This window comes from Equus asinus, chromosome 14 (assembly GCF_041296235.1).
Source record: "Equus asinus isolate D_3611 breed Donkey chromosome 14, EquAss-T2T_v2, whole genome shotgun sequence".
Taxonomy (NCBI): domain Eukaryota; kingdom Metazoa; phylum Chordata; class Mammalia; order Perissodactyla; family Equidae; genus Equus; species Equus asinus.
The window spans coordinates 23,368,274-23,395,372 of record NC_091803.1 but is presented as its reverse complement, the minus strand read 5'-3'; the positions used below and the strand labels follow the sequence as shown (position 1 = coordinate 23,395,372).

Here is a 27,099-nt window from a genome sequence, read left to right as displayed (position 1 = left end):
CACTATGTATGTTACTGAGGAAAGGGAGCCTGGACGTTTACAACTAGGGGAAAACCTGCACAGTCACAGATATCTTGGTTTGCAGTGCTTTGCCTGTGCTGTGGTTGTTGAAATATACCAGTCTGTCGGGCAATATCTTTTAAAATCCCAGTGAGATGAAAGGGTGCTGGAGTGGTAATTAATTTATACCCTAGTACACTTCAGCGGTAAGTGTTGGTTAATTTCTAGAAGGACTGAAAGAGTAAGAAAGATTTGATAAAGCTCCATCCAGCCTGCACTTTATTGTCTAAAAAAGAAAATCAGGCTCTCTGGACCAGGCTCATTTGTTTCTAATAACTGTATCCTTGTGAACAGAATGACAAACTTTTTCTGTGAAGGACCAGATATTTTTGGCTTCACAGGCCGTATGATTTCTGTTGTAACTGTTCATTTCTGGTGTTGTAGAGTACCCATAGACAGAAACAAATGGGTGTAGCTATGTTCCAGTGAAACTGTATTTATAAAACAGGCAGCAGGCCAGGTTTGGGCCATAGTTTGCCAATCTCTGGTTTTGAACAATCTTTTCAAAACTGTGTCTCTAGTGGTCAGAGTCCCCAGTCTCTGAGGATCAGAGTTTTCTTCGATCACAGAGCTAGATCACACATGCCCAACTTCCAGGTCTGCATTCTCCCCACTACATCTTGCTACTCTTAGAAAGTGGCAGACTAAATAACTAGAACCTGTGGGAAAAGAGGAAAGGTGAGCCCAAGGAGCTGATTTGGAACTAAGAGCAACTCTGAGTTTAAGTGTGGAAAGTTTGTGTGGCTCATCAACCAGACAGTGACCTCCTTGAGGATTTGGGACCACACCCTCTCTTGTATTTTATTTTATTTTCTATTTTACTTTATTTTATTTATTTATCCTTATAGCTCAACAAATGTCTGTCTTTAACCTGGTAAGTGCAAAGTAAACACTATTGTTTCTTTTACCGCTCTCACCCTTACCCCACAAGCAGCTTCAGTACATCCTTAGCTCTCCTCATGTGCCATTCTCGAAGTGCACCAGCTTGTCTCACGTGTGTGAAAGTTGATGTGGCTCTTCTGTGAGGAAGGACATCACCTGAGATGCCCACACTGATCCTGTATGCCCTTAAGATATAGTCTTAGATCAGGGCTGACAAATTTTTCCTGTTAAGGGCCAGATAGTAAATATTTTAGGTTTGGGAACCGTATAATCTTTACCTCAACTACTCAACTCTGCCATTGCAGCACAAGAGCAGCCATAGATAATGTGTAAACAAATGAGCACAGCTATGTTCCAATAAAACTTTATGACATTGAAATTTGAATTTCATGTGATTTTCATGTGTTATGAAATATTATTCTTTAGATTTTTTGTTTTAAAAAGCCATTTAAAAATGTGAAAGCCATTCTTAGTTTGAAGCCAGACAAAAACAGGCAGTGAGACTGGATTTGGCCTGTGACCCATAGATGATTAACCTCAACCTTAGCTCCTTGGTAACTTGCCCTGACTCCTGTCCCACTCCAGGAGAAGAATGGCCTAGTTATGTCATCTGCATTCCCATAATAATGGTTTCTAACCTCTGTCATTACATTTATCCTGCTGCATATTAATCATGTGTATATGTTTATCTCTCTTACTGGACTCTGAGCTTCTTGAGAGGAGGGCCATGGCCTAGTCAGTCATCTTTGCATCCTTAGTATCTAACACTTGACCTGACACAGTGGGTATTCAAAAAATGTTTAATTTCAGCTTTATGCTCAATAAATATAAAATGCTGTTAACTGCTGTCTTAAAGAGAAACACCTAATTGATATGCAGTAGGCCTTCCCAAGTACTTTTAGAGTTCTATCTCTTTCATAAAAAGAGATGATTGGACTTTATCTTTAAATCGTTTATTCTATCATAATGATAAGTAATGGCTTTCACTTTTCTTATGAACCAGGACAACAATAATCTGGATGAAAAAAATAGTAATAGCTATTGTTTATTGAGCACATACTACATTCCAGTCTCAACTCTAATTTTTCTTTAGACTTTTGGTAACTTTATGGCTAGTATCAGTTTTCCTCTTTTTCTTCGTTCCCTACACTTGAAACAATACGAAGTAACAGCATCATATGCTTTTCCTCCATACTACCTTATTGTAATGAATGGTAACACCATCCATTCAGTCCTTCAAGTTAAATCTGGATTCGTCTAGACTCCTCTCCTTCCTTCCTTACATATCTAACTGGCCATTAAGTCTCATCAATTTAAAAAAATCTATGGAGTTTCTCTTCTTTCTATCTCTATATTGCTTGCTATTGTTGAAGCTTTAATCATTTCTCATCTCTTCCAGTATGTAGTTGAACTTCTTTACTGGTTTTGCTGACCCTAGTTGCCCCTTCCTTTAATCTACTCTTCCCATAGTTATCAGCATTAAAAACTGATAATGATAATCTGATTATGTCAGTCCTGTGATTAAAACCCTTCTGTCATTCCCCAGCATTTTCAAGATAAAACCATCTTCCCAGTCATGACATATAAGACCCTATGTGTGACTCCAGGGCTTAATACAAATGTGTTTCAGAATTCAGAAATTTTGGGATGTACAGAACACATGTAACATCCACTGCTTGTTCTGGGTCAGCACTCTAATCAGACACATTAAAGAGTGTGATTGTTTGTGCCTAGTAGAATAAAGACCATAAATAGATTCCTATCAGTTCAGGTCATGTTTTGCTGCCAAATGAGTTTAGTTTTTAGAGCTTTTTGGATTTCAGAATTTGGGATAAGAGATTGTGGCCCTGTAGATATCCAGTGGTCTGCTGGAGCTGGCTTGCTCCAGCTATAGAGAGCCCATTTTGTGCATCTCTTCCCAACTCTGCAGTCAGTGACATCATGTTGGTAGCTTGAAATCAGCTGTGGTGGGAGGTTCCACCATGGACATCAGTAAATGCAACAAATCATTGCTTTTTCCCACCTGGAGAACAGGTTGTTACACAGTACTAGCACAGCACTGTATATACATATTATGTCAATAGTTCATTTGTATGTTTTTATCATTGTGGCAAACCAACTTGTCCACTCTATGCAGTGTAGAGCAAAAGGCCAAGGTTTATAAGGAAGCATAGAATGTAAAAATTAAGATAATCACTAGGATGGCAGTAAGAGAAACTGGGAAAAACAGGAGCTTTGGAGTCACAACATGGGTTCAAATTCTTAATTCCATTATTTCCAGACGGTATGACCCTGGGTAAATAACTTACCTTCTCTATGTCTCAGTTTACACATTTGAAAAATGGTTACTGATAATATCTTTCTCTTAAGGTTGTTTTAAGGATTAAATTAAAAATCCTATGCAAAATGCCCGACAGAATGAAAAGAAAATGTTATTCTTTGTTTCTATGAGCTTTTTTTTCTGTAAATGTTTATTGCTGCAGACATGACTTTCATTCTCTAACATTCCTAATGCACCCACAGTAAATATCATGTAGTGTTTAGCACTTAGATAGTCTCTAGTTATTTCATCTTGTGTCAATTAATCACCTTATAAAGATATGATCCTTGACTTCTCTTGAGCATGTTTGTATAAACTAAATTTGTGGAGTTTTTTTCTCCCATGAAAAGCTTTTAGTCATTCATTTAATAAACATTTATTGAGCATCTGTTACCTGTTATTGTCTGTTAATGTGCTAGGTTCTGGTGATAGTGAGATTAGTAAGACGTAGACCCTTCTTATATGCTGGTAGAATGATAAATAGTTGGGCAAGGAAGCCGACTATTTAAATGGAGGGAAATTAGGAGACTTTTGTAGTAATCTGGGTGAGAAATCATGGTGACATGAACTAAGGTAGTGGCAGTAGGAATGGAGGAGAGGTTGTCCTACTCAGAGATAAAGCCTGTAGAACTAGATAACTTGGGAGTGATCTTGCTTTCTCCCTGTTTCATCCCAGATCTCGTCTTTGCCTTGTGGATAGGTGCCATTTATCAAGATAAGATGTACATGAAGAGGAGTATATTTGGAGAAGAAGATGACGTGTCAAGGTTTTGGAACATCTTAGGTTTTTTTTTTTTTATTTAAGAAATCCTGTTTATTAGAAAATATCAATAATAAAGTCAAAAGGCAAGCCATGGAGAGGGCAAAGATATCTGTCAAACGTTTAGCCAACAAAGGATTTAGTGTGAAGTAGGGGTCACAAACTGTTGTCTGTGAAAGGCCCAGTAGTAATTATCCATCACCATGCATATGTGCCCCTTTACCCCTTTAGCCCACCCCTTCTACCCTCTTCCCCTCTTGTAACCACTAATCTATTCTCTTTATCCATGAGTTTATCTTCCACATGTGAATGAAATCATACGGTGTTTGTCTTTCTCTGTCTGGCTTATTTCACTTAACATAATACCCTCAGGATCCATCCATGTTGTTGCACATGGGATGATTTTGTCTTTTTTTATAGCTGCATAGTATTCCATTATATATATATATATATATATATATATATATATATAAAAACACATACATACACCACATCATCTTTATCCATTCATCAGTTGACGGGAAGTTGGGTTGCTCCCACCTCTTGGCTATAGTGAATAATGCTGCAGTGAATATAAGGGTGCATCAATCTCTTTCAATTGTTGATTTCAAGTTCTTTGGATAAATACCCAGTATTAGGATAGCTGGGTCATATGGTATTTAGATTTTTCATTTTTTGAGAAAACTCCATACTGTTTTCCATAATGGCTGCACCAGTTTACATTCCTACCAATAGTGTTTGAGGGTTCCCTTTTCTCCCCATCCTCTCCAACATTTGTTGTTTTTTGTCTTGGTGATTATAGCCATTCCAACAGGTGTAAGGTGATATCTCATTGTAGTTTTGATTTGCATTTCACTAATAATTAGTGAGTTGAATATCTTTTCATGTGCATGTTGGCCTTTTGTATATCTTCTTTGGAAAAATGTCTGTTCATACTCTGCCCGTTTTTTGATCAAGTTATTTTTTTGTAGTTGAGTTATATGAGTTCTTTATATATTTTGGGAATTAACCCTTTTTCAGATGTGTGATTTGTAAATATTTTCTCCCATTTGGGAGGTTGTCTTTTCATTTTGTCCATGGTTTCTTTTGCTTTGCAGAAGCTTTTTAGTGTGATGTGGTCCCATTTGTTAATTTTTTCTTTTGTTTCCCATTCCTGAGTAGACATGGTATTTGAAAAGATGCTGCTAAGACTGATGTCAGAGAGCATACTTCCTTTATTTTCTTCTAGGTGTTTTATGGTTTCTGGTCTTACATTCAAGTCTTGATCCATTTTGAGTTAATTTTTGTATATGGTGCAAGATGATCTACTTTCATTCTTTTGCACATGGCTGTCCCGTTTTCCCAACACCAATTATGGAAGAGACCTTTCTTTCTCCATTGTATGTTCTTGGCTCGTTTTTCAAAGATTAGCTGTCCATAGATGTATGGTTTTATTTCTGGGCTTTCAATTCTGTTCCATTGATCTGTGTGTCTGCTTTTGTACGAGTACTGTGCTGTTTTGATTACTGTAGTGTTGTAGTATATCTTGAAGTCAGTGGTTGTGATGCTTCCAGCTTTGTTCTTTTTTCTCAGGATTGCTTTAGCTATTTGGGGTCTTGTTGTTCCATATAAATTTTAGGATTCTTTGTTCTAATTCTGTGAAGAATGTCACTGGGAGTCTCATTGGGATTGCACTGAATCTATAGATTGCTATAGGTAATATGGACATTTTAACTATGTTTATTCCTCCAGTCCAAGAGCATGGAATATCTTTCTATATTTTTATGTCTTCTTCAGTTTCTTTCAACAATGTCTTGTAGTATTCAGTGGAATAGTTAAATTTACCTCCTTGCTTAAATTTATTCCTAGGTATTTTATTCTTTTTGTTGTGATTGTAAATGGGATTGTATTCTTGAGTGTTCTGTTAGTTCATTATTAAAGTATAGAAATGCACCTGAGTTTTGTAAGTTGATTTTGTACCCTGCAACTCTGCTATAGTTGTTTATTGTTTCTAATACTTTTCTGATGGATTCTTTAGGATTTTCTATATAGAGAGTCATGTTGTTCGCAAACAGCGAGTGTTTCACTTCTTTCTTGCCTGTTTGCGTAACTTTTATTTCTTTTTCTTGCCTAATTTCCCTGGTCAAAAACCTCCAGTACTATGCTGAATAAGAGTGGGCACCCTTGTCTTGTTCTTGTTCTCAGGGGGATGGCTTTCAGTTTTTCATCGAGTATGATGTTGGCTGTGGATTTGTCATATATGATGGCCTTTATTATGTTGAGATACTTTCCTTCTATACCCATTTTATTGAGTTTTCATCATAAATGGATGCTGTATCTTGTCAAATGCTTTCTCTGCATCTATTGAGTTGTTCATGTGATTTTTATTCCTCATTTTGTTAATGCGATGTATCACATTGATTGATTTGTGGATGTTGAACCATCCTTGCATCTCTGTAGCTTGATCGTGGCGTGTGATCCCTTTAATGAATTGCTATATTCAGTTTGCCAATGTTTTGTTGAGGATTTTAGCATCTCTGTTCATCAGCAATATTGGCCTGTAATTTTCCTTCTTTGTGTTGTCCTTGTCTGTTTTTGGGATCAGGGTGATGTTGGCCTCAGAATGAGTTAGGAAGTGCTCCATCTTCTTCAATTGTTTGTAATAGTTTAAGAAGGATAGTTAGTAAATCTTTGAATGTTTGGTAGAATTCTCTAGAGAAGTCATCTGGTCCTGGACTTTTGTTTTTTGGGAGGTTTTTGATTACTGTTTTAATATCTTTACTTGTGATTGTTATATTCAGATTCTCTATTTCTTCTTCGTTCAGTTTTGAGAGGTTGTATGAATCTAAAAATTTATTCATTTGTTCTAGGTTATCCAATTTGTTGGTATATGGTTTTTCATAGTATTCTCTTAAAATCCTTTGTATTTCTGTGGTATCCATTGTAATTTCTGCTCTTTCATTTTTAATTTTATCTATTCGAGCCTTCTCTCTTTTTTTCTTAGTGAGTCTGGCTAAGGGTTTGTCAATTTTGTTTATCTTTTCAAAGAACCAGCTCTTAGTTTCATCAATCCTTTTTATTGTTTTTTGGTCTCTGTTTTGTGTATTTCTGCTCTAATTTTTATTTCCCTCCTTCTGCTGACTTTGGACTTCACTTTTTCTTCTTTTTCTAGTTTTGTTAGGTGTAGTTTAATATTATTTATTTGAGATTTTTCTTCTTTGTTGAGGTAGGCCTGTATTGCTGTAAATTTCCCTCTTAGCACCACTTTTCTTGCATCCCATAGTAGTTGGTATGTTGAATTTTCATTTTCATTTGGCTCTAGGTATTTTTTGATTTCTTCATTGATCAAATGGGTGTTCAGTAGCATGTTGTTTAGTCTCCACATATTTGTGACTTTTCCAGCCTTTTTCTTGTAGTCAGTTTCTGGTTTCATAGCATTGTGGTCAGCAAAGATGCTCGATATGGTTTCTAGTTTCTTAAATGTATTGAGGCTTGCCTTGTTTCCCAACACATGGTCTGTCTTTTAGAATGTTCCATGTGCACTTGAAAAGAATGTGTATTCTGCTATTTTTGGATGGAATATTCTATATAGATCTATTAAGTCCATCTAGACATATAGAGTTAAGTGGAATCCTGAAGAAGTTTCTTTTTTTTTTTTAAAGATTTTATTTTTCTTTTTCTGGAGAAGTTTTCAAAACGGAAGAAAAGAATGTGGCCTTTGAGGCAGGAAGGAAACCTGGAGTAGTGGTCTCACAGCATCCCAGGGAGGAATCATTTCATTTTTCTCTTGTCTGTTATTTTAGGAGTGGAGTCTCTCTGAGGGATTCCTCATCAGATAAAGATTATCTCCTGGGAGAGTTCATATCCTTAAAGAAAAAGGGTTTTTATCCTTTATTGGAATATTATGTTTGAATGACTTCTTATGTATTATGATGTAAAACTCTCCTAACGTTTTTGTCTTATAGTCGTTTGGCCAAAATCTGCTAATTCAGATCCAATTTAAACCTAGGTGTCATTTTATGTTATGTTTTATCCTGAGATTATGACTTATTTAGCCAAATATAGTAAATATTATCACTGTAAGCTGAAAAGTAATTTCCGAGGTCAAGAGGTAGAACACATTTATTCTATAATATTGAAAATCATCACCAGCACTTCTTTTTCTTCGTTAGAAAGTAAAATTTTTCAGGAAGTAAGTAGAAAAATAGAACAAATGAATATTTTTCATTTTTAGCAGATTATGGTTGGCTATTTTCCCCCCAAAATTTCATTTTGAAAAATTTCAAACAGAAGGAATTATAAAAGAATTTTACCCACCAGCTACAATTAACATTTTGCTGTATTTACTTTGTTACATTAGTCCATCCATCTGTCCCTCTGGTCATTCATCCATCCATCTTATTTATTTATTTAGTTGTTTATTAATCATGCATTTCGAGTAAGTTGACTGGCTGTTTTCGTAAACATTCTTAGCTTTGTTATTTTTTTCTGACTGTTGCAATTAAAGTGTCAGTACATTTTCTGCTGAAGTTTTCAACTGACCCTTTTTCCAGTTTCTAGAAATCTGAAGTTGCCATTGATCACTGCCAAATTTAGAACATTAAACAATGTCTGGTAAATAGTGTTAAGCCTGATTAGTGCCCTCTTTCTCAACAGATCCAGACACTTACAAATTTTAAAGTTATCAAAAATAATTTCCGTCTTTTAACACTATTTTTTGGTGTTCTAAATAAATATTTATTCACATTATATATTTTCAGAGTGGAGAGATCTACAGACCAAGTCATCAAGCCAGTCAATGTGGGAGCTCTATCAAAATGGGTTGGGAAGATACCTCCAGATGTTTTACAAGACATGGCAGTGATTGCACCCATGCTCGCCAAACTTGGATATGACCCATATGCCAATCCACCTAACTATGGAAAACCTGATCCCAAAATTCTTGAAAATACTAGAAGGGTAAGTGAGATTTTTAAAGTGAATTGTGAAAACTGGCTATGGAATTTAAGTCCTGAAAAGTTTTTTCCTATTTTGTTTCTTGCTTTTTTATAACCAGAAGATTATTTTAAAATAGAAAAATTCTATTTGTAGAATGCTTTATCATCAGGAGTCTTCCACTACATTTTAATGATAACTGTGGTTCTTCCCAGGAACTATGGGGACAGTTCTGTATTTTGCCCTATTTCTAGGAATGGGGCTTACTGTTGGAGATTTATCCTCATAAGCAATTACCAGAAATTTGTGTGAACACTGAAATTATTAGTGACCTCACTTATGTCTCCTTTCTTTTTTCTTTGAATCTAATGGCTGCTTTACTTTTAAACCTTTGTTTAGATGAGGCATGCTTTCTTAATACTTGAAACTAAACATTGGCTACATTAGAAGAATTAGTAAACAGGTACAATAGGCTACCCTCTGATTAAGAGAAAGTTGCTCTTATAGTGTAATTACAGCTTTTTCTTTTAAATTATGCTCACATCATTATAGAATACTGTTTCAAAAAAGCCGTGAACTCAAAGAGCTAATCTGAATATATACCTTAACCAGTTGAATTTACTTCAAATCAGACCTTAATTCATTCTTTTTTGTATGTGGTAAAATATACGTAACATAAAATTTACTGTTTTAACAGTTTATAAATGTACAGTTCATTGGCATTAAGTATATTCACATTATCGTGCAACCATCCCCACCATCCTTCTCCAGAACTTTTTTCATCTTTCCAAACTAAAAGTACATTCTCATTACCCGTTCCCCCTCCCTCAAGCCCCTGGCAACCACACTTCTACTTTCTGTCTCTAGATGTGTTCTTGTTTGAAGCTACAGTATAAATGAGATAAACATGTTAGCATAAGTTCATTGATAGGCTATTTGATTTCATTATTAAAACTCCTTGCCTTTCTTTGGTATTCTCTCATTTATGTCAGTGTCCTCCCCTCCCGACAACCTTATAATGTATCATCTTTTTACTCTGTCTTTGTTTTGATACCTTTAATTGACAAATTTATATTTCTTTTTTTTCTTTTTTTTGAGGAAGATTAGCCCTGAGCTAACATCTGCCAATTATCCTCTTTTTGCTGAGGAAGATTGGCCCTGAGCTAACATGTGTGCCCATCTTCCTCTACTTTATATGTGGGACACCTACCACAGCATGGCTTGACAACTGGTGCATAGGTCTGCACCCAGGATCCAAACTGGCGAACCCTGGCTGCCCAGGCAGAACATGCGAACTTAACAATGCTGTGCCACTGAGCTGGCCCCAGCATATTTCTTGAAGTTAATTTCCATATGGATTTTTTTCTCTTGGGTATTCTCATTTTCCTTTTTCTATTCATTAGTGGCTAAACAGGAAGAGCTATCTTGTAAAACATCATATATGAAGGCAGATTTTTTATTTTTTAAATAATTTTGCCCTTTTTCTACTTTTAATATGTATAAGCATTTTATTATAAAAATATAAGCTCAGTGTATAAAACTTATAACGTTAAAAAGATAAGAGAATAAAATTCACTTGTAATGTTACCACCCAGACATATACCATTCTTAATATTTTGGTGTATTTCCCTTCCTTCTCTGCATGTTGTTATAAAAAGGTAGCATTACATATCTTACTATCTTACCTTTGCAGACACACAATTTTGTGTCCACTCCTTCCCTCTTAATATTCATGAGCATTTTCACATTTTGCACATGCTTTTTAAACATAATTTTTCATGGCTAAGTAATATGTCATCATATGAGCCTCCTTAAATCCTTTCTCAAACAGTAGTAAGTGAATGAATGAAAGAATAAATACAATGTGTTTCCCAAGTATATGTTCTATAATTCATTTTACCATTTTTATTTTATCATTTATAGCTTTCTCCTTGGCAAATTTTGCTACAATGAACATCTTTGCACATATAACATTTTAGGGTTTTTCGGGTTTTTTTAAAGATTAGACTAATAAAAGTAGAATCAAACTGGGTCAAATTATCTGAAGTTTTTTAAGGTGCTTGAATATGTTGATAAAAATGTTTTTTTGATCTTTTGAACCAGCATGGTACAGGTAATTTTGTTTTAGATTTTTGCTAATTTTAATAGGTTTCATTGATTAATGTAATTGACCATTTTCCGGTTATTACCTACATGTATATTTTCTTTTATGAACCATCTCTTAGGTTTTAAAAGAGTTTTTTATGTGTTAAAATTTTTTGAATTACATTCTGCTGAAGTTGAAATACACATCAATCTAGCATCCATGATCATAGTCCTTGATAATCTCTTGGTAATTAGTAATTCATAGTTTTATCCTTTGTACAATCTTGAAATGGTTTTTATAAGCCAAGGTACACGTACAAATGATATTTAGAGGTTTTCCAGGCAGGAGACATTATACGTTTCTTACATGCAAGTTGGCTGGCTAGATTATTCTTGGCTTGCTTGAGTGGTAGGTTGGGAAGAATGTTGTGGTTTGAATCCATGTGACTAGAGAATTTGTTTCATAACACATTTGTGGCTTTTGAAAGGGTTTCAAAATGTACACTAGAAAAAAACTTTTTTCCCTTCCTATCTCTGTCTGTCTCTTAAGTGACAAATAATTTTGAGGAAAAAAAAGCTAAAGTGTGAACTGCAATTGCATTTTTGAGCACTTTGTGATAATATGTACAAGCTGACATTCTTGTTTTGTGGGGTTGGGTTTCATAGGCCTTATTGTAATCTAAATCCTATGTATTTTCAAAGCCTTTTTGCTTGTAAAAACTCAGATGCTAATATATCCAGCATTGATGGTCATGAAGTTCCATAAAGTAATGCTTAAAAAGTGATCTTCGGTTGTCAGCTGTGACATGAGGTGGGCTCCAGAGAAAAAAGATGGCTGGGGAGACTCTTCCCTTTAATTATGGGGTGAGAGTAAGAAAAACTTCACATTTTGACTGGGAATATAGAATCCAAAGCTCTAGGCCTAAAAGTGTTGTTTTTCATACAATTCTGGGTAGTCTAAAAGTATTGGTGTTTGAATCAGCATATTTTTGGGATAAATTGCCCAATTTTGAATAGAAAATCATGTGTTTCATGGTTGCTGTGACTCAGATGGTAAATTGGAAATGAAATGCTAACATATTCCTTACTCTTTCCCACAATAGTCTCAAATCCCAAAATTGTAGCACATTTCAGTAAATAATGCCCTTTAGGATGCATCTTAAGCCTTCTCCCTCCCCCATAGGTTTTTAATCTTTTTAGATTTACAGACCTATTTGAGAATCTATGAAACCTATGGATCCCTACCTTAGAAATACCAGACACATACATACACAAAATTTTACCCACAATTTTAGTGGATGCATAGATGCCCCTGAAGCCCATCAGGTTAAGGACTTCTGCTTTATAGTCTCCTTGATCACGCTTATCCACTCATGTGGCTTTGATTACAACCTATTTGCTGATGATCATAAATCTCTGTCCCCCAGTGCATCTCTTCCCTGAACCCCAGCCTCAGTATTTCCAACTGCCTTCTGTGTATCTCCACCCGGATGCTCACAAGGACCTCAAGCTCAGTGTCCTTAATTGAACTGATTGTCCAAACTTGTTCCCTTATAAAGCAGAAGCTAGATGGAGTTGTTCAGTAAACTGAGCAGGAATCTAGAGTAGAGGTGGGATATTGCTGTGTTCATCTATATTTGCAGTGTCTCTGAGCCAGTAAGCAGATATGAAAAGTCCTCAGGGCACATGGGTCAAGCCAAAAACACTTTGAAGACCTGTTTACTAAATCTGAAGAAAGAGCAGAAAAGCAGATCCAAGCATGAATGGAATATCCAGTTGATATTCCAGTTGAAAACCTGAGTAGACAGTAGTACTAAGGAATAGCAAGTGATCACGTGGAAAAGCAAGTATCAGGGTGCAGAACCCACAGTAGCAGACAAGGCGGAACTTGAAGATTAAGTGACCTGGAAGAGGAAGTTGGGTTAAATCTCTGAACCAAACAGGAAGAAGCTGCAGCAGTTGGAATTGATGTTCTCGCATTAAAGGTAGAGCCTCTAATGGACACTTGTGTTTTCTAGTTCCTATACCCAGCAAAAACTGCTTCTCCTTGTTTTTCCTATCTCCGTACATGGCATTCCTATTTATCCAGTCATCAAAGTTTGTTAAGACTGTCTAGCTTTGCAGATCACATGTAATTAATTGGTCACCAAGTCCCCTTGATTCTACATTTGAAAACATTGATTCAATGCTGTTTCCTTTCAGCTGCCTTAGATCAGTTTCTCCTCCTTTCTCATATGAGTTGTGACTTATTCCTCTTTTGTATGAGTGTGTTTAGTCCTTCTTCTTCTTGTGCATTTTTTATTTTCAATGAAAATTATTTTTTAAAAACTCACATCTGAATGTATCATTCTGTTGCATAAAATCCTTGAATAGCTCTACTGGTACTACAGGATAAAGCCCAGACTTCTTAGAATGGCATTTACTTTTCCAATATTTGGAGATTTCCTAGTTATCTTTTTGTGGTTGGTTTCTAATTTAATTCCATTATTGTGAGAGAACACATTCAGTATAGTTTCAGTCTTTTGAAATATGTTGAAAATTGCTTTGTGGCCAGAATTTGGTCTCATGTGATCACTTGAGAGGATATATATTCTGCAGTTGTGGCAGAGTTCTATAAATATCAGTTAGGTCAAGTTGTTTCATAGTGTTGCTCAAGTCTTCTACTTCTTGATTTTTTGGGTCTAATTTTATCAATTTTGGGAAATGTGAATTTGTCTCTTTCTCTTTTTATTTCTATCAATTTTGCTTCTTGTGTTTTGAATCTATATTTTTGAGAGCATACTCTTTTATATCTTCTTGAGGAATTAATTCTTTTATCTTTATGAAATATCTCTCATCGTCTCTGATGTCAGTTACTCTCTGGAAATCTACTTTGTCTGATATAAACATAGCCACAACGTTGTTTTTATGCATACCGTATACATGGTATGTTTTTTCCATCCTATTACTGTTAATCTGTGTCTGTATATTTAAAGTATGTATGTTGCTTATAAACAGATATAGCTGGTCTTGTTTGTTAATCTCATTTTGTAATCTCTGCCTTTAAATGGATGATTTAATCAATTTACATTTAATGTAATTATTCACCTGGTTGGGTTTAAGGCTACCATCTTACTGTTTGTTTTCTAATTGGACCATCTGTCTTTGTCTCTTTGTTTATCTTTTCCTGCCTTCTTTTGCATCAACCTAATGTTTTAGTATTCCATTTTGTCTCCTCTATTATTACCTCTTTTTTTTGTTTGTCTGTTTGTTTATAGCAGTTGTTCTCTGAAAAAAGCTGCAAATTTCTTCTGGAAAAAGCCAGATAGTGGGGCTGGCCCGTGGCCTGATGGTTAAGTTTGAGTGCTCCACTGTGGTGGCCTGGGTTTGCGGGTTCAGGTCCTGGACGCAGACCTACACCATGCTATGGCGGCAACCCACGTACAAAATAGAGGAAGACTGGCACAGATGTTAGCTCAGGGTGAATCTTTCTCAACTGAAAAAGAGGAAGATTGGCAGCAAATGTTAACTCGGGCTGAATCTTCCTCAGCAAAAAGAAAAAAAGAGACAGTAACTATTGTAAGCTTTATAGGCCACAGATGATCTCGGTCATCCTTTCTGAAGATCCAGATTTTCCTCTGGAATCGTTTCTCTTCACCCTGGTGAACTTCTTTTAGCATTCCTTATGGTAAGGATATGCTGGCTACTAATTCTCTCAGCTTTTGTTTAAGTGAAAATATCTTTATTTCTCCATTATGTGAAAATATTTTGCTAGGGATAGAATTCTAGTTTGACAGATTTTTTGGAAGAGTGTTTTTGTTTTGTTTTTTACTATTAGCACTTAAAAGATGTTATTTTATTGACTTCCATATGGGAAGTCAGCTAAAATTCTTATCATGTAAGCATTTGTTTTGTTTTGTAAGATTTTTGTTTTATCTTTGGTTTTCAGCTGTTTGGCTATAATGTGCCAAATTCACTGATCCTCTATTTTGCCATCTCCAGCCTGGGCCTCAGCTTTCATTAGTTTTCAATTAACCTGAGATAATTTCTTTTTCAGTTCTGGAATTTCCAGTTCTTGGCTGGAATCCTCCATCTCTTTATCCATTCTGTTCATTTTTCCTCTAAGTTCTTTCTTGTTTGTTTTTTTTTTTTTACATTGAGTTCATAATAGTTTACATCAATGTGAAATTTCAGTTGTACATTATTTCTTGACTGTCACCACATAGGTGCTCCCCTTCACCCCCTGTGCCCACCCACCACCCCCCTTCCTGTGGTAACCACCAAACTGTTTTCTTTGTCCACCTGTTTGTTCGTATTCCACATATGAGTGAAATCACCTGGTGTTTGTCTTTCTCACTGTGGCTTCTTTCGAGTAGTAAAATTCCCTCCTGCTCCATCCATGTTGTTACAAATGGAATGATATTGTCTTTTTTTATGGCTATTATCCCATTGTATGTATATATAACATCATCTTTATCCAATCATCAGTCGGCAGACACTTGGGTTGCTTCCATGTCTTGGCTATTGTGAATAGTGATGCAATGAACATAGGGGTGCATATGTTACTTTGGATTGTTGACTTCAAGTAGTTTGGGTAGATACCCAGTAGTAGGATAGCTGGGTCGTATGGTAGTTCTATTACTCGTTCTTTGAGGACTCTCCATACTGTTTTCCATAGTGGCTGCGCCAGTTTGCACTCCCACCAGCAGTGTATGAGGGTTCCCTTTTCTCTACACCGTCTCCAACATTTGTTATGTTTAGTCTTTGTGATTATAGCAATTTTAACAGGTGTAAGGTGGTATCCTAGTGTAGTTTTGATTTGCATTTCCCTAGTGATTAGTGATGTTGAACATCTTTTCATGTGTTTATTGGCCATCTTTGGAAAAATGTCTGTTCATGTCCTCTGTCCATTTTTTAATTTATTATTTTTTTTTTTTTTTGAGGAGGAGGATTAGCCCTGAGCTAACATATGCCGCCAATCCTCCTCTTTTTGCTGAGGAAGGCTGGCCCTGAGCTAACATCTGTGCCCATCTTCCTCCACTTTATACGTGGGATGCCTACCACAGCATGGCCTGTCAAGTGGTGGCATGTCCCCAGCCGAGATCCAAACCGGCAAACCTCAGGCCACCGAGGGGAATGTGTGCACTTAAGTGCTGTGCCACTGGGTTGGCCCCCTTCTCCCCATGTTTTGATCAGGCTGTTTGTTTTCTTGTTGTTCAGTTGTGTGAGTTCCTTATATATTACTGGAGATTAACCCCTTGTCAGATATATGGTTTGCAAATATTTTCTCCCAGTTGGTGGGTTGTCTCTTTGTTTTGATCCTAGTTCTTCTGCTTTGCAGAAGCTCTTTAGTCTGATGAAGTCCCACTTGTTTATTTTTTCTTTTGTTTCCCTGGTCTGAGAAGACATGGTATTCGAAAAGATCCTTTTAAGTCTGATGTCAAAGAGTGTACTGCCTATATTATCTTCCAGGAGTTTTATAGTTTCAGGACTTATCTTCAAGTCTTTGATCCATTTTGAGTTTATTTTTGTGTATGGCATGAGATAATGGTCTACTTTCATGCTTTTGCGTCTGGCTGTCCAGTTCTCCCAACACCATTTTTGAAGACTATCTTTTTTCCATTGTGTGTTCTTGGCACCTTTGTCGAAGATTAGCTGTCCATAGATGTGCGGTTTTATTTGTGGGCTTTCAGATCTGTTCCATTGATCTGTGTGTCTGTTTTTGTATGAGTACCATGCCATTTTGATCACTATGGCTTTCTAGTACATTTTGAAGTCAGGGACTGTGATGCCTGCACCTTTGTTCTTTTTCTCAGGATTGCTTTATCAATTTGGAGTCTTTTGTTGCCCCGTATGAATTTTAGGATTCTTTGTTCTATTTCCATGAAGAATGTAATTGGGATTCTAATTGGGATTGCATTGAATCTGTAGATTGCTTTGGGTAGTATGGACATTTTAACTATGTTTCTTCTTCCAATCTGTGTGTATGGAATGTTGTTTCATCTCTTTATGTTGTTATCTATTTCTTTCATTAATATCTTGTAGTTTTCATCGTATAAGTCCTTCATCTCCTTGGTTGAATTTATTCTTAGGTACTTTATTTCTTTAGTTGCGATTATACATGGAATTGTATTCTTGAGTTCTCTTTCTGTAAGTTCATTATTGAAGTACAGAAATGCAATTGATTGTTCTAAGTTGATTTTGTAACCCACAACTTTACTGTAGTTATTAATTATTTCTAATAGTTTTCCAGTGGATTCTTTAGGATTTTCTATATATGAGATTGTGTCATCTGCAAACAGTGAGAGTTTCACTTCTTCACTCCCTATTTGGATTCCTCTTATTCTTTCTCTTGCCTAATTGCTCTGGCCAAAGCCTCCAGCACTATGTTGAATAAGAGTGGTGATAGTGGGCATCCTTGTCTTGTTCCTGTTCTCAGAGGGATGCCGTTTAGTTTTTGCCCATTGAATATGATGTTGGCTGTGGGTTTTTCATATATGGCCTTTATTATGTTGAGGTGATTTCCTTCTATCCCCATTTTGGTAAAAGTTTTTTTATCATAAATGGCTGTTGGGTCTTGTCAAATGCTTTGTCTGCATCTATTCAGATGATCATGTGGATTTTATTCCTCAATTTGTTGATGTGGTGTATCACACTGATTGATTCGCAGATGTTGAACCATCCCTGTGTCCCTGGTATAAATCCCACTTGATCATGATGTATGATCCTTTTGATGTATTGCTGTATTTGGGTTGCCAATATTTTGAGGATTTTTGCATCTAGGTTCATCAGTGATATTGGCCTGTAGTTTTTCTCTTTTGTGTTCTCCTTGTCAGGCTTTGGTATCAGAGTGGTGTTGGCCTGATAAAATGTGTTAGGAAGTGTTCCATCTTCCCTAATTTTTTGGAATATCTTGAGAAGGATAGGTATTAAGTCCTCTGAAAGTTTGGTAGAATTCCTCAGGAAAGCTGTCTGGTCCTGGGCTTTTATTCTTTGGGATGCTTTTGATTACTGTTTCAGTCTCTTTCCATGTGATTGGTCTATTCAGATTATCTGTTTCTTCTTGATTCAGCTTTGGGAGGTTCTGCGCATCTAAGAATTTATCCCTTTCCTCTAGATTGTCCGTTTTGTTGGCATATAGTTTTTCGTAGTATTCTCTTATAATCCATTGTATTTCTGTGGTATCTGTTGTTATTTCCTCCTCTTTCATTTCTAGTTTTGTTTATCTGAGCTTTATCTCTTTTTTTTCTTTGTAAGTCTGGCTAGGGTTTTGTCAATTTTATCTTCTCAAAGAACCAGCTGTTTGTTTCATTGATCCTTTGTACTGCCTTTTTCGTTTCAATAGCATTTATTTCTGCTCTGATTTTTATTATTTCTCTCCTTCTGCTGACTTTGGACTTTGTTTGTTCATCTTTTTCTAATTCAATTAGGTGTAATTTGAGGTTTCTTATTTTGGATTTTTGTTGTTTGTTTAGGTGAGCTTGTATTGCAGTGAATTTCCCTCTTAAAACGGCTTTTGCTGCATCCCATATGAGTTGGTGTGGTATGTTTTCATTTTCATTTGTCTCCAGATATTTTTTTATTTCTTCTTTAATTTATTCAATGATCCATTGCTTGTTCAATAGCATATTGTTTAGTCTCCACATCTTTGTCCCTTTCTCAGCTTTTTTCTTGTAATTAATTTCTAGCTTTATAGCATTGTGATTGGAAAATATGCTTCTTATTATTTCAATTTTCTTAAATTTTTTATTGAGGCTTGCTTTGTTTCCCAACATATGGTCTATCCTTGAGAGTGTTCTGTGTGTGCTTTAGAAGAATGTGTATTCTGCTTGTTTTGGATGGAGTCTTCTATATATGTCTATTAAGTCCAACTGTTTTAGCTTTTCATTTAATTCCACTGTTCCCTTGTTGATTTTCTGTCTGGATGATCTACCCATTGATGTGAGTGGGGTGTTGAGGTCCCTTACTATTATTGTGTTATTTTAATATCTTCTTTCAGGTTTGTTAATAGTTGCTTTATGAACTTTGGTCCCCCTGTGTTGGGTGCATAAATATTTATAAGTGTTATTTCTTCTTGTTGGAGTGTCTCTTTGATCATTATATACTGCCCCTCTTTGTCTCTCTTTACCTGACTTATCTTGAAGTCTACTTTGTCTGATATAAATATTATGACACCTGCTTTCCTTTGTTTGCCATTAGCTTGGAGTATCGTCTTCCATCCCTTCACTCTGAGCCTGTGTTTGTCTTTGGAGCTGAGATGTGTTTCCTGGAGGCAGCATATTGTTGGGACTGGTTCTTTAATCCATTTTGCCACTCTGTCTTTTTATTGGAGAATTTAGTCCATTTACGTTTAGAGGGATTATCGATGTATGAGGGCTTAATGCTGCTATTTTATCACTCATTTTCCAGTTCTCATGCATTTCCTTTGTTTCTCATCCTGTGTGTTTTGGTCTATCCATTGAATTATGTAGTTTTTTATGATGTGCTTCTTTGCTTTCTCCTTATTTATTATTTGTGTCTCTGATATGCTTTTTTGTTTAGTGGTTACCATGAGGTTTGTATTCAGAATCTCGTGTATAAGATAGTCCATTTTCTGATGGCCTCTTATTTCCTTGGCCTAAACCGATTCAGTCCCTTTCCTCCTCCCCTCCTAAGTTGTTTTTCTCACATCTTATTCCATCTTGTGTTGTGAGTTTGTGGTTAAAATGGCAAGATTATCTTTAGTTTTGGTGTTTTCCTTCCCTTTATCTTTAATGCTACACTTGAGTATTTGCTATCCTATTCTGATTCTGTCTACCTACTTATCTCCTTACTCTGTGCTTTGTAACCCCTTTCTCCCTTGTTTTCTTTTTTCAGTTATGAGGGCCTTCTTGATGATTTCCTGTAGGAGGCATCTCGTAGCTACGGACTCCCTTAGCTTTTATTTGGGGAAGTTTTTATTTCTACCATGTATCTGAAGGATATTTTGCTGGATAGAGTATTCTTGGCTTAAAATTTTTGTTTTTCAAAGACTTGAAAATGTCATTCCATTCTCTCCTAGCCTGTAAGGTTTCTGCAGAAAAATCCGCTGAAAGCCTGATAGGGGTTCCTTTGTAGGTTATTTTCTTCTGCCTTGCTGTGCTCAGTATTCTTTCTTTGTCATTCGTTTTTGCCAGTTTTACTATTATATGCCTTGCAGTGGGTCTTTTTACATTGACATATCTAGGAGATCTGGAATCCTCTTCTACATGGATTTCCATCTCTCTCCCCAGGTTTGGGAAGTTCTCTGCTATTATTTCTTTGAACATGCTTTCTGTTCCATTCTCCGCCTCTCCTTCTAGAATACCTATAATTCTTATGTTGCATTTCCTAATTGAGTTGGATATTTCTCGGAAACTTTGTTTCTTTTTAGTCTTAGTTCTTTCTCCTCCCCTGTCTGAAGCATTTCAACATGACTTTCTTTGATTATGCTGATACACTCCTCTATGATGTCCACTCAAGCATTCAGGGACTCTGTATTTTGTTTTATTTCTTATTGTGTATTTCATCTCTAATATTTCTGATTGACTCTTCTTTATAGTTTCGATCTCTTTTGTGAAGTAGCTCCTGAACTCATTGAATTGTTTTGCCACCCTCTCTTTTACCTCATTGAGTTTTTTTATAACTATTTTGAATTCATTGTCGTTTAGATTACATATTTCTGTGTCCTCAGGTCTGAATTCTAGGTACTTGTTGTTTTCTTTCTAGTCTGGAGATCTAATATAGTGTTTGATATTGCTAAAGGGGTGGCTCTGTTTTTATGCATTCTCGTATTATTTGGTTGCAGTTACCTCCTGTCGCCAGTTGGTCAGGGTCAAGAGCTGTGTGTTCTCAGCCCTCTGCCTTCAGCTGAGATCCTCAGCATTGGAGCCACGCTGGGTGGGTAGCAGGAGGTGTACTTTCTCCTTCGTGCTCTTGGGGTTTTCTCACTCTGCTCTCACTATCTGCTCTCACTCTCTGCTCTCGCAATCTGCTCTCCTGGGGTGTTGGCTTGATGAGGTCACCACCTGAAAAAGCTCCTGCCCCAGTAGAGGTCTTCTCTTTAGGCTGCACAGGCCCTCTGGGATCCTTGATGTTCCCGCAAACAAATGTCCCCTTCTCCATTCCTTCCCTCTATGAGTCCTCCCGCAGTCCTGGATTGCAGTCTTTGGGGTGGGGGGTGATGTTTCCTCTTACCCTGTTCCACCTCCTCCAAGAGGGGCTCTAGCCTCTCTGCCCTCTGTCTTGTGGCTGCGTGTGTCTCTCCAATGTTATTTGTGTTGTGTTTGGATGTCTTCTGTTGGAGTATGAATTTTTTTTGTTCTACGCTGGTGGGAAGGATTAGCAGGAAAGTTCACTCAGCCATGATGCTCACAGCACTCTCCTGTATGTTCTTTTAACATATTCATAATAATTTAAAGTTCTGTCCCTGGGTCTCTCTCTTGACATTTTTTTCTTAATTATGAGTTATACTTTGTTTCTTCAGATGTCTTAGAAGTTTTGATTTCATACTGGACCTTTTGTATAAGAGAAATGCAGAGAATGAAGTAGATGGTATTTTTGTTTTATTTTTCTAAGAGAAGGCATATTCTTTCCTCTGTCAGGCAGGTAAGATAACTGGATGATCCTTCAAATTTCAATGAGTCAGGCTGAGCTGGGGCTGAGCAGTAGTTTTGTTTGTTTGTTTGTTTTTTAAGATTGGCACCTGAGCTAACAAGTATTGCCAATCTTTTTTTTCTGCTTTTTCTCCCCAAATCCCCCCAGTACATAGTTGTATATTGTAGTTGTGGGTCCTTCTAGTTGTCACATGTGGGACACTGCCTTAGCATGACCTGATAAGTGGTGCCATGCCCACCCTCAGGATCTGAATCGGTGAAACCCTGAGCCACCAAAGCAAAGCTTGTGAACTTAACCACTTGGCCACAGGGCCAGCTCCTGAGCAGCAGTTTTAATTACAGTTTACCTCTGGATTCAAATGACATTATCGTGATTTAACCTTTTGCCCAACTCACAGCTTCCTGTGTGCGGTAGATAAAGAATTCATTTCTTTGTCTTTTTTCAAGATTTCACCTGGCAGGGAGTTGAGTTGAAGTTTAAATTAACTTATTTCGCCTCTGGATTGCAGCTGCAGCAGGGCCCTAGAACCTGCACACCTCACAAAATTAGGAGATTTCTTTCTACTTTCTAGCTCTGTTCCCCTTGCCACTTAGCAGAATTCCCTTAGAGTACAGTTGTCAGGCCGAGAGAGTTAATTTATACTTGGGCCTCTTCCAGATTCTACTCCATCACAGCAGTCTGCATTGTCACTAAAAATTTGGCTTCTTTTTATCTCAGCAAAATTTTTTCACCCGTGGTAAGCCTGCTTTTCTGCCCACCTAGCCCCAGACTAGGCAGTTGATTCAAGATAGAAAGAGACTCTTTGCTTACCTTTGAAGAACTCTTCCTTCTCTAGAATTTGGTTCATTTAGACTTCTTTGCATCCACTGCTCTTTGATGGCTCCTAAGAAAAGTATGAAGTTTAGTTTTATCTGGTGGTGGTGTTTTGATGGTGTTTTTGGTGAAGGTCTGCTGAGACCTTCTGCATTCTAACCATAATGGAACTCCTTAGAATAGTGTTAAGATTCTTCCTCTTCTGGTTTTAATCTTCCTTTTCAACTTCATCTCTTTTTATTCTAGCCATACCACACTACCTGCCTTTTATTCTCTTATCATATTTCTGTGCCTCCATACCTTTCCACTTGTTGTTCCTTCTGTCTTGATTGTCCTACTTCTCCTCCTCTTCGTCTAACAATTTTGTCCTTCAAGACTCAGCTCAAATTGACACCTCTTCTGTGCCACAGCTCCTTCTACTATACTTTGTACCCGCCTTTATTCTTTCAGTGATCACGCTATATTCTAATTGCTTATATTATATGCTGCTTCTTTTAGAGTAAGATGTTTTCAAAGGCAAGGACCACATCATATGCATTTTATATCCTGAACACCAAAGTTAATACTTGACAATTAGTAGGTGCTCCATGATATGATTGTTATTAGCAAAATAAATCTTAGACATAGGAAGAAGAATATTTCTGCAACAAAAAGCACTATATTCTGATATGAGGCTCTCGTAGACAATAGTCGAAGTTATGTCTCAGTTCACAGGGATCCTGCCTTATTAAGAAATGCTCCATTACACAGGTAAGCCTCCAGTAGCTGTGGCAGTACTTTATGAGTGTATCAGTCTGCATTCAGTTGGGGAAAAAGAACTAACGTGTCATCAGTGTAATGGATCAGTGTGCTGTGTTGTGCAATAGTGAGATGGTCAAGGTCCCTGTAGATTATGACAGAATGCTGGAGAGTTGATATAGACCTCTCGTAAGATATTATTTCTGATGGTTTTTACTAACAGGTATAGAGAAAGAAGTGTTTGCTGCGTCAATTAGTACATTCTAGATATTAAGAGCTATGTTGCTAGCTCTAGTAAAGTTAACTCAACCGAATAGCGGTGTAATAGGAGTCACTACTTCATTAAGTATCACCCTGTATCTTTCAAGTTTTTGTTGGTGGCACTAATCTCTGCAGTCTCTCTAGGAATGCAGTGTTGCGTTTGGTTTAATATTTTGATAGGGAGGGGCAGTTCTAGTGTAACCCCTGAAGTGTGACTTCAGTATGCTGCCCCATGTATGTTAGTCCTAGGAACACCATGATCAATTAGCTACCACCAAAGATCTCTACAGGTCACACCATTCTGTTTTCCTGCTCTACCTCTGCACGTGGTTATACCTTATAACCATGTGTCCCTTGTTTCTAGTAGTTATATGCCACCACTTGGCATCTGCTGCTCTGAGATCTTCCCTCCTAGAGTTCAGGGAGTCTACTTTGTTGGTAGCCTTTCCCACTGTTATTTCTAGCCTGCAGAGAGAAAGTACTAAAGAGCTTTTTCAGGGATGCTGTTTCACCCTTTGCTGATGTGTTTCTCAGTGGCTTGGCAGAGGATTGACTTCTGGGGAGCCTCCGGGGGTATAGTTAGGGAGTAAGTGAGCAGGTCAGTCATACATATTAAATATACCCCAGTGTTCCTTATTTTCTGAGCTTTTGAATAACTTTTCTTTACTGTATACCAGGAAAGTTCTGGCATCTAAACTTCATTTAATGTAGGCCACTGTTGGCTCCAGGTTTTTGTTTTGTTTTGTTTTGCGGAAGATTAGCCCTGAGCTAACTACTGCCAATCCTGCTCTTTTTGTTGAGGAAGACTGGCCCTGAGCTAACATCCATGCCCATCTTCCTCTAGTTTATATCTGGGACGCCTACCACAGCATGCCTTTGCCAAGTGATACCTTATCCACACCCAGGATCCGAACTGGCAAACCCCAGGCCGCCGAGAAGCGGAATGTGCGAACTTAACTGCTGCACTACTGGGCCGGCCCCTGGCTCCAGGTTTTAGTCAACCAGTTGAAGAAATTAAGAGTTATTCCCAGGTACTCAAGCTAACACACTGCATACAAAATCTCTGGTTAATGTACCCATATCAATAAATTTGGATTGAACCAACATTACATTTGTTCTGCTGTGGTCTAACATTCTTTTGATTCCTATACTTTACCTAGGTTTTGCAGATACACAAGGGCAAAATCTTGCACTTCTTATGGTGTGTACAGAACTTCTTTTTGGGTCAGACTCTGTGTTCATCTCTCTGGGTCCTGCTGGAATTTAAGTTTAGTTATAAATTTAGAAGCAATAAGTGGTAGTGAGTGGATCAGTATGCTCCTCCCAGCTGACTACCTCAGGAAAGGTCATTAAAGGTTATTTTGGAAAGAGGATGCCAACTTTCTCAGAGAGAAAAGACTGCCTCTATTGGCAAGGAAGGTAGGATGATTGACTGTCCTGGTTTGCCCAGGACTGAGGAGTTTCCTGGGATGTGGGACTTTCAGTGCTACAACTGGGACAGTCTTGGGTAGTGTTAGAAGGTCGATCACCTTGTAGGTTTCTTGGGTTGTTCTGTTGTCAGCTTAGTTAACTACCTTTCCCAGAATTCTCTTTCTTGTATGGTTCTAAGATAGAATTGGTCTTAGAGGAACCTGTTTGGAGAGGAACTTGTTTGAGATTTAAGAGGTAGAAGTAAAGCAATGGCTATGAATGTCCTCTGTTGGTTTATGAATGTCCTTTTTGTTAATATTAGGAGGCAGAGTCTAAGGGAAGAGCTCACTCTGCCATGATGCTGACATCACTCGTGTATTTATTCTTTTGTTAGCCTTTAAATATTACTGTCCAAACTCTACTTGATAAAATCTCAAGTTATTCAATATTTTAAATCCCCACATAAACATTTTACCTCTGATAACCACCCTTTTAATGTTTTTGCTATTACTGCTGAGTATTTTAGGGGTTTTTTTTTTATCCCATATGTTAGACAGTATCATTATTATATAAACAATATTTATTTATGTCTATATTTCCCACTTCCCTTGCTTTTAAGTACTTGCATCTGAGATCATCTTTCTCAAGTGGGGTCTCCCTTTATACACACAGACACACACACACACACAGCTTTTCTTTTTTATTTATTTTGCTTTGTGTACCTATTTTAGGTGAATTCCTCTGTTTCATTAGTCCTGTAAAATTCTCAGCCATTTCTCTTTGAATATTTTGTTTCCTCCATTCTCTCCATTTTGTCTTTGGACTCCAATTAGTTGAATACTGGCAGGATAAGGCATATTTTACAAGACCCTCCACCAGCGAAAAGGTTATGACTCATTGAAGGCTCGGATGATGGATAGTACTTTTTAGCAATAAAGTATTTTTAAATTAAGATATGTACTGTTTTTAGACATAATGCTATTGCGCACTTAATAGACTACAGTATCATGTAAACGTAACTCTTATATGCACTGGGAAACCAAAAAATTTGTGTGAGTCACTTGTATTGCGATATTTACCTTATTGCAGTTGTCTGGAACTGAACCCATAATATTTCAAAGGTATGCTTACATTAAAATAGCTCGTTCTGGGGAAGTGGGGAGGGTAAAAAGGAAAGGTAAAAAGGCCACATGTGTACGGTGACAGAAGGCAATTAGACTTTGGCTGGTGAGCCTGATGTTCTCTTCACAGAAATTGAAATATAATGATGTACACCTGAAATTTGTATAATGTTGTAAACCAACGTTACTTCAATTAAAACAAAATAATGTAAAATATCTCATTCTACCCTCCAAATATTTTAACATCTTCTTCATGTTTTTTTTTTATCTTGTCTTTCTATCTGCTATGTTCTGGGTAATTTCTTTGGACTCATTTTCTAATTCACTCATTCTCTCTTCATCTGTTTCTCATCTGCTCTTTAACCTATCCAATGTATTTTAATTTTAACAATTATGTTCTTGGTTCTTTTTAATATGTCTGCTATGTTTTTAAAAAATATTCTCTTGTTCCTTACTTATTTTTTAATATATGTATTATATGGCAATTTTTAAAACATGATAGAATCGTTTTGGGTGTTTCACCTGCTGAACAACTCCTAGATCTTTATCACACATTTATACTTACTTTCTTAGATTACCATTCTCAAATGTTCTTATATTCTTTTCTGTCATTGTTGAATTCGAAGAGCTGAATTTGATATAATTTCAATGTTGTTTTGTTCAGATATTCATTTTTGGGATTTGAAATCTCGACTAAGCATCATGGGCTTCATGTAAGCCCTTCATATATTTTCCATCTGATGTATTTTGCACTTCAACAAGTGACACATTCTCCTAAACAATGACTTGATATGCAAGTGGGCATAGAAAGACTTCATCTTGTAATGAAAGTCCATTGATCATGTTTCATAATTGAGTGAAGACTGTGCAGATTATTGTTCGTTTTTTTCTATTTTCCTACCAGTTTTCAACCCAGAGATGCTTCTTTTTCTTTCCAAGACAGTAACAGTACCCCCAGAAGCCCCCTTCCTGCCCCTCCAAATTATTCCCTCCTCCTCTTTCCTTCTCTCCAAAGATAACTTCTGTCCTGAATTCTGCCATCATGGATTTAATTTTGCTTATTTTTACACTTCACATAAATGAAATCATACAGTGTGTATTTAGGGGGAAAAAAAGGCAGTCTCTGACATCCAGGAACTGAT

The 27,099-nt window shown here is 36.9% G+C and overlaps 1 protein-coding gene across 9 annotated transcripts in view; it reads left to right on the top strand.

Moving 5' to 3' along the window:
- Positions 1–27,099, top strand: part of TPST1 (tyrosylprotein sulfotransferase 1) — a 165,049-nt gene that overhangs the window by 74,541 nt on the left and 63,409 nt on the right. For all 9 annotated transcript variants that reach the window (XM_070484501.1, XM_070484499.1, XM_070484498.1 and 6 more), the window contains one exon: positions 8,762–8,960. In XM_070484501.1, coding sequence (XP_070340602.1) covers positions 8,762–8,960 — 199 coding nt within the window. The remainder of the gene's footprint in view (positions 1–8,761; positions 8,961–27,099) is intronic.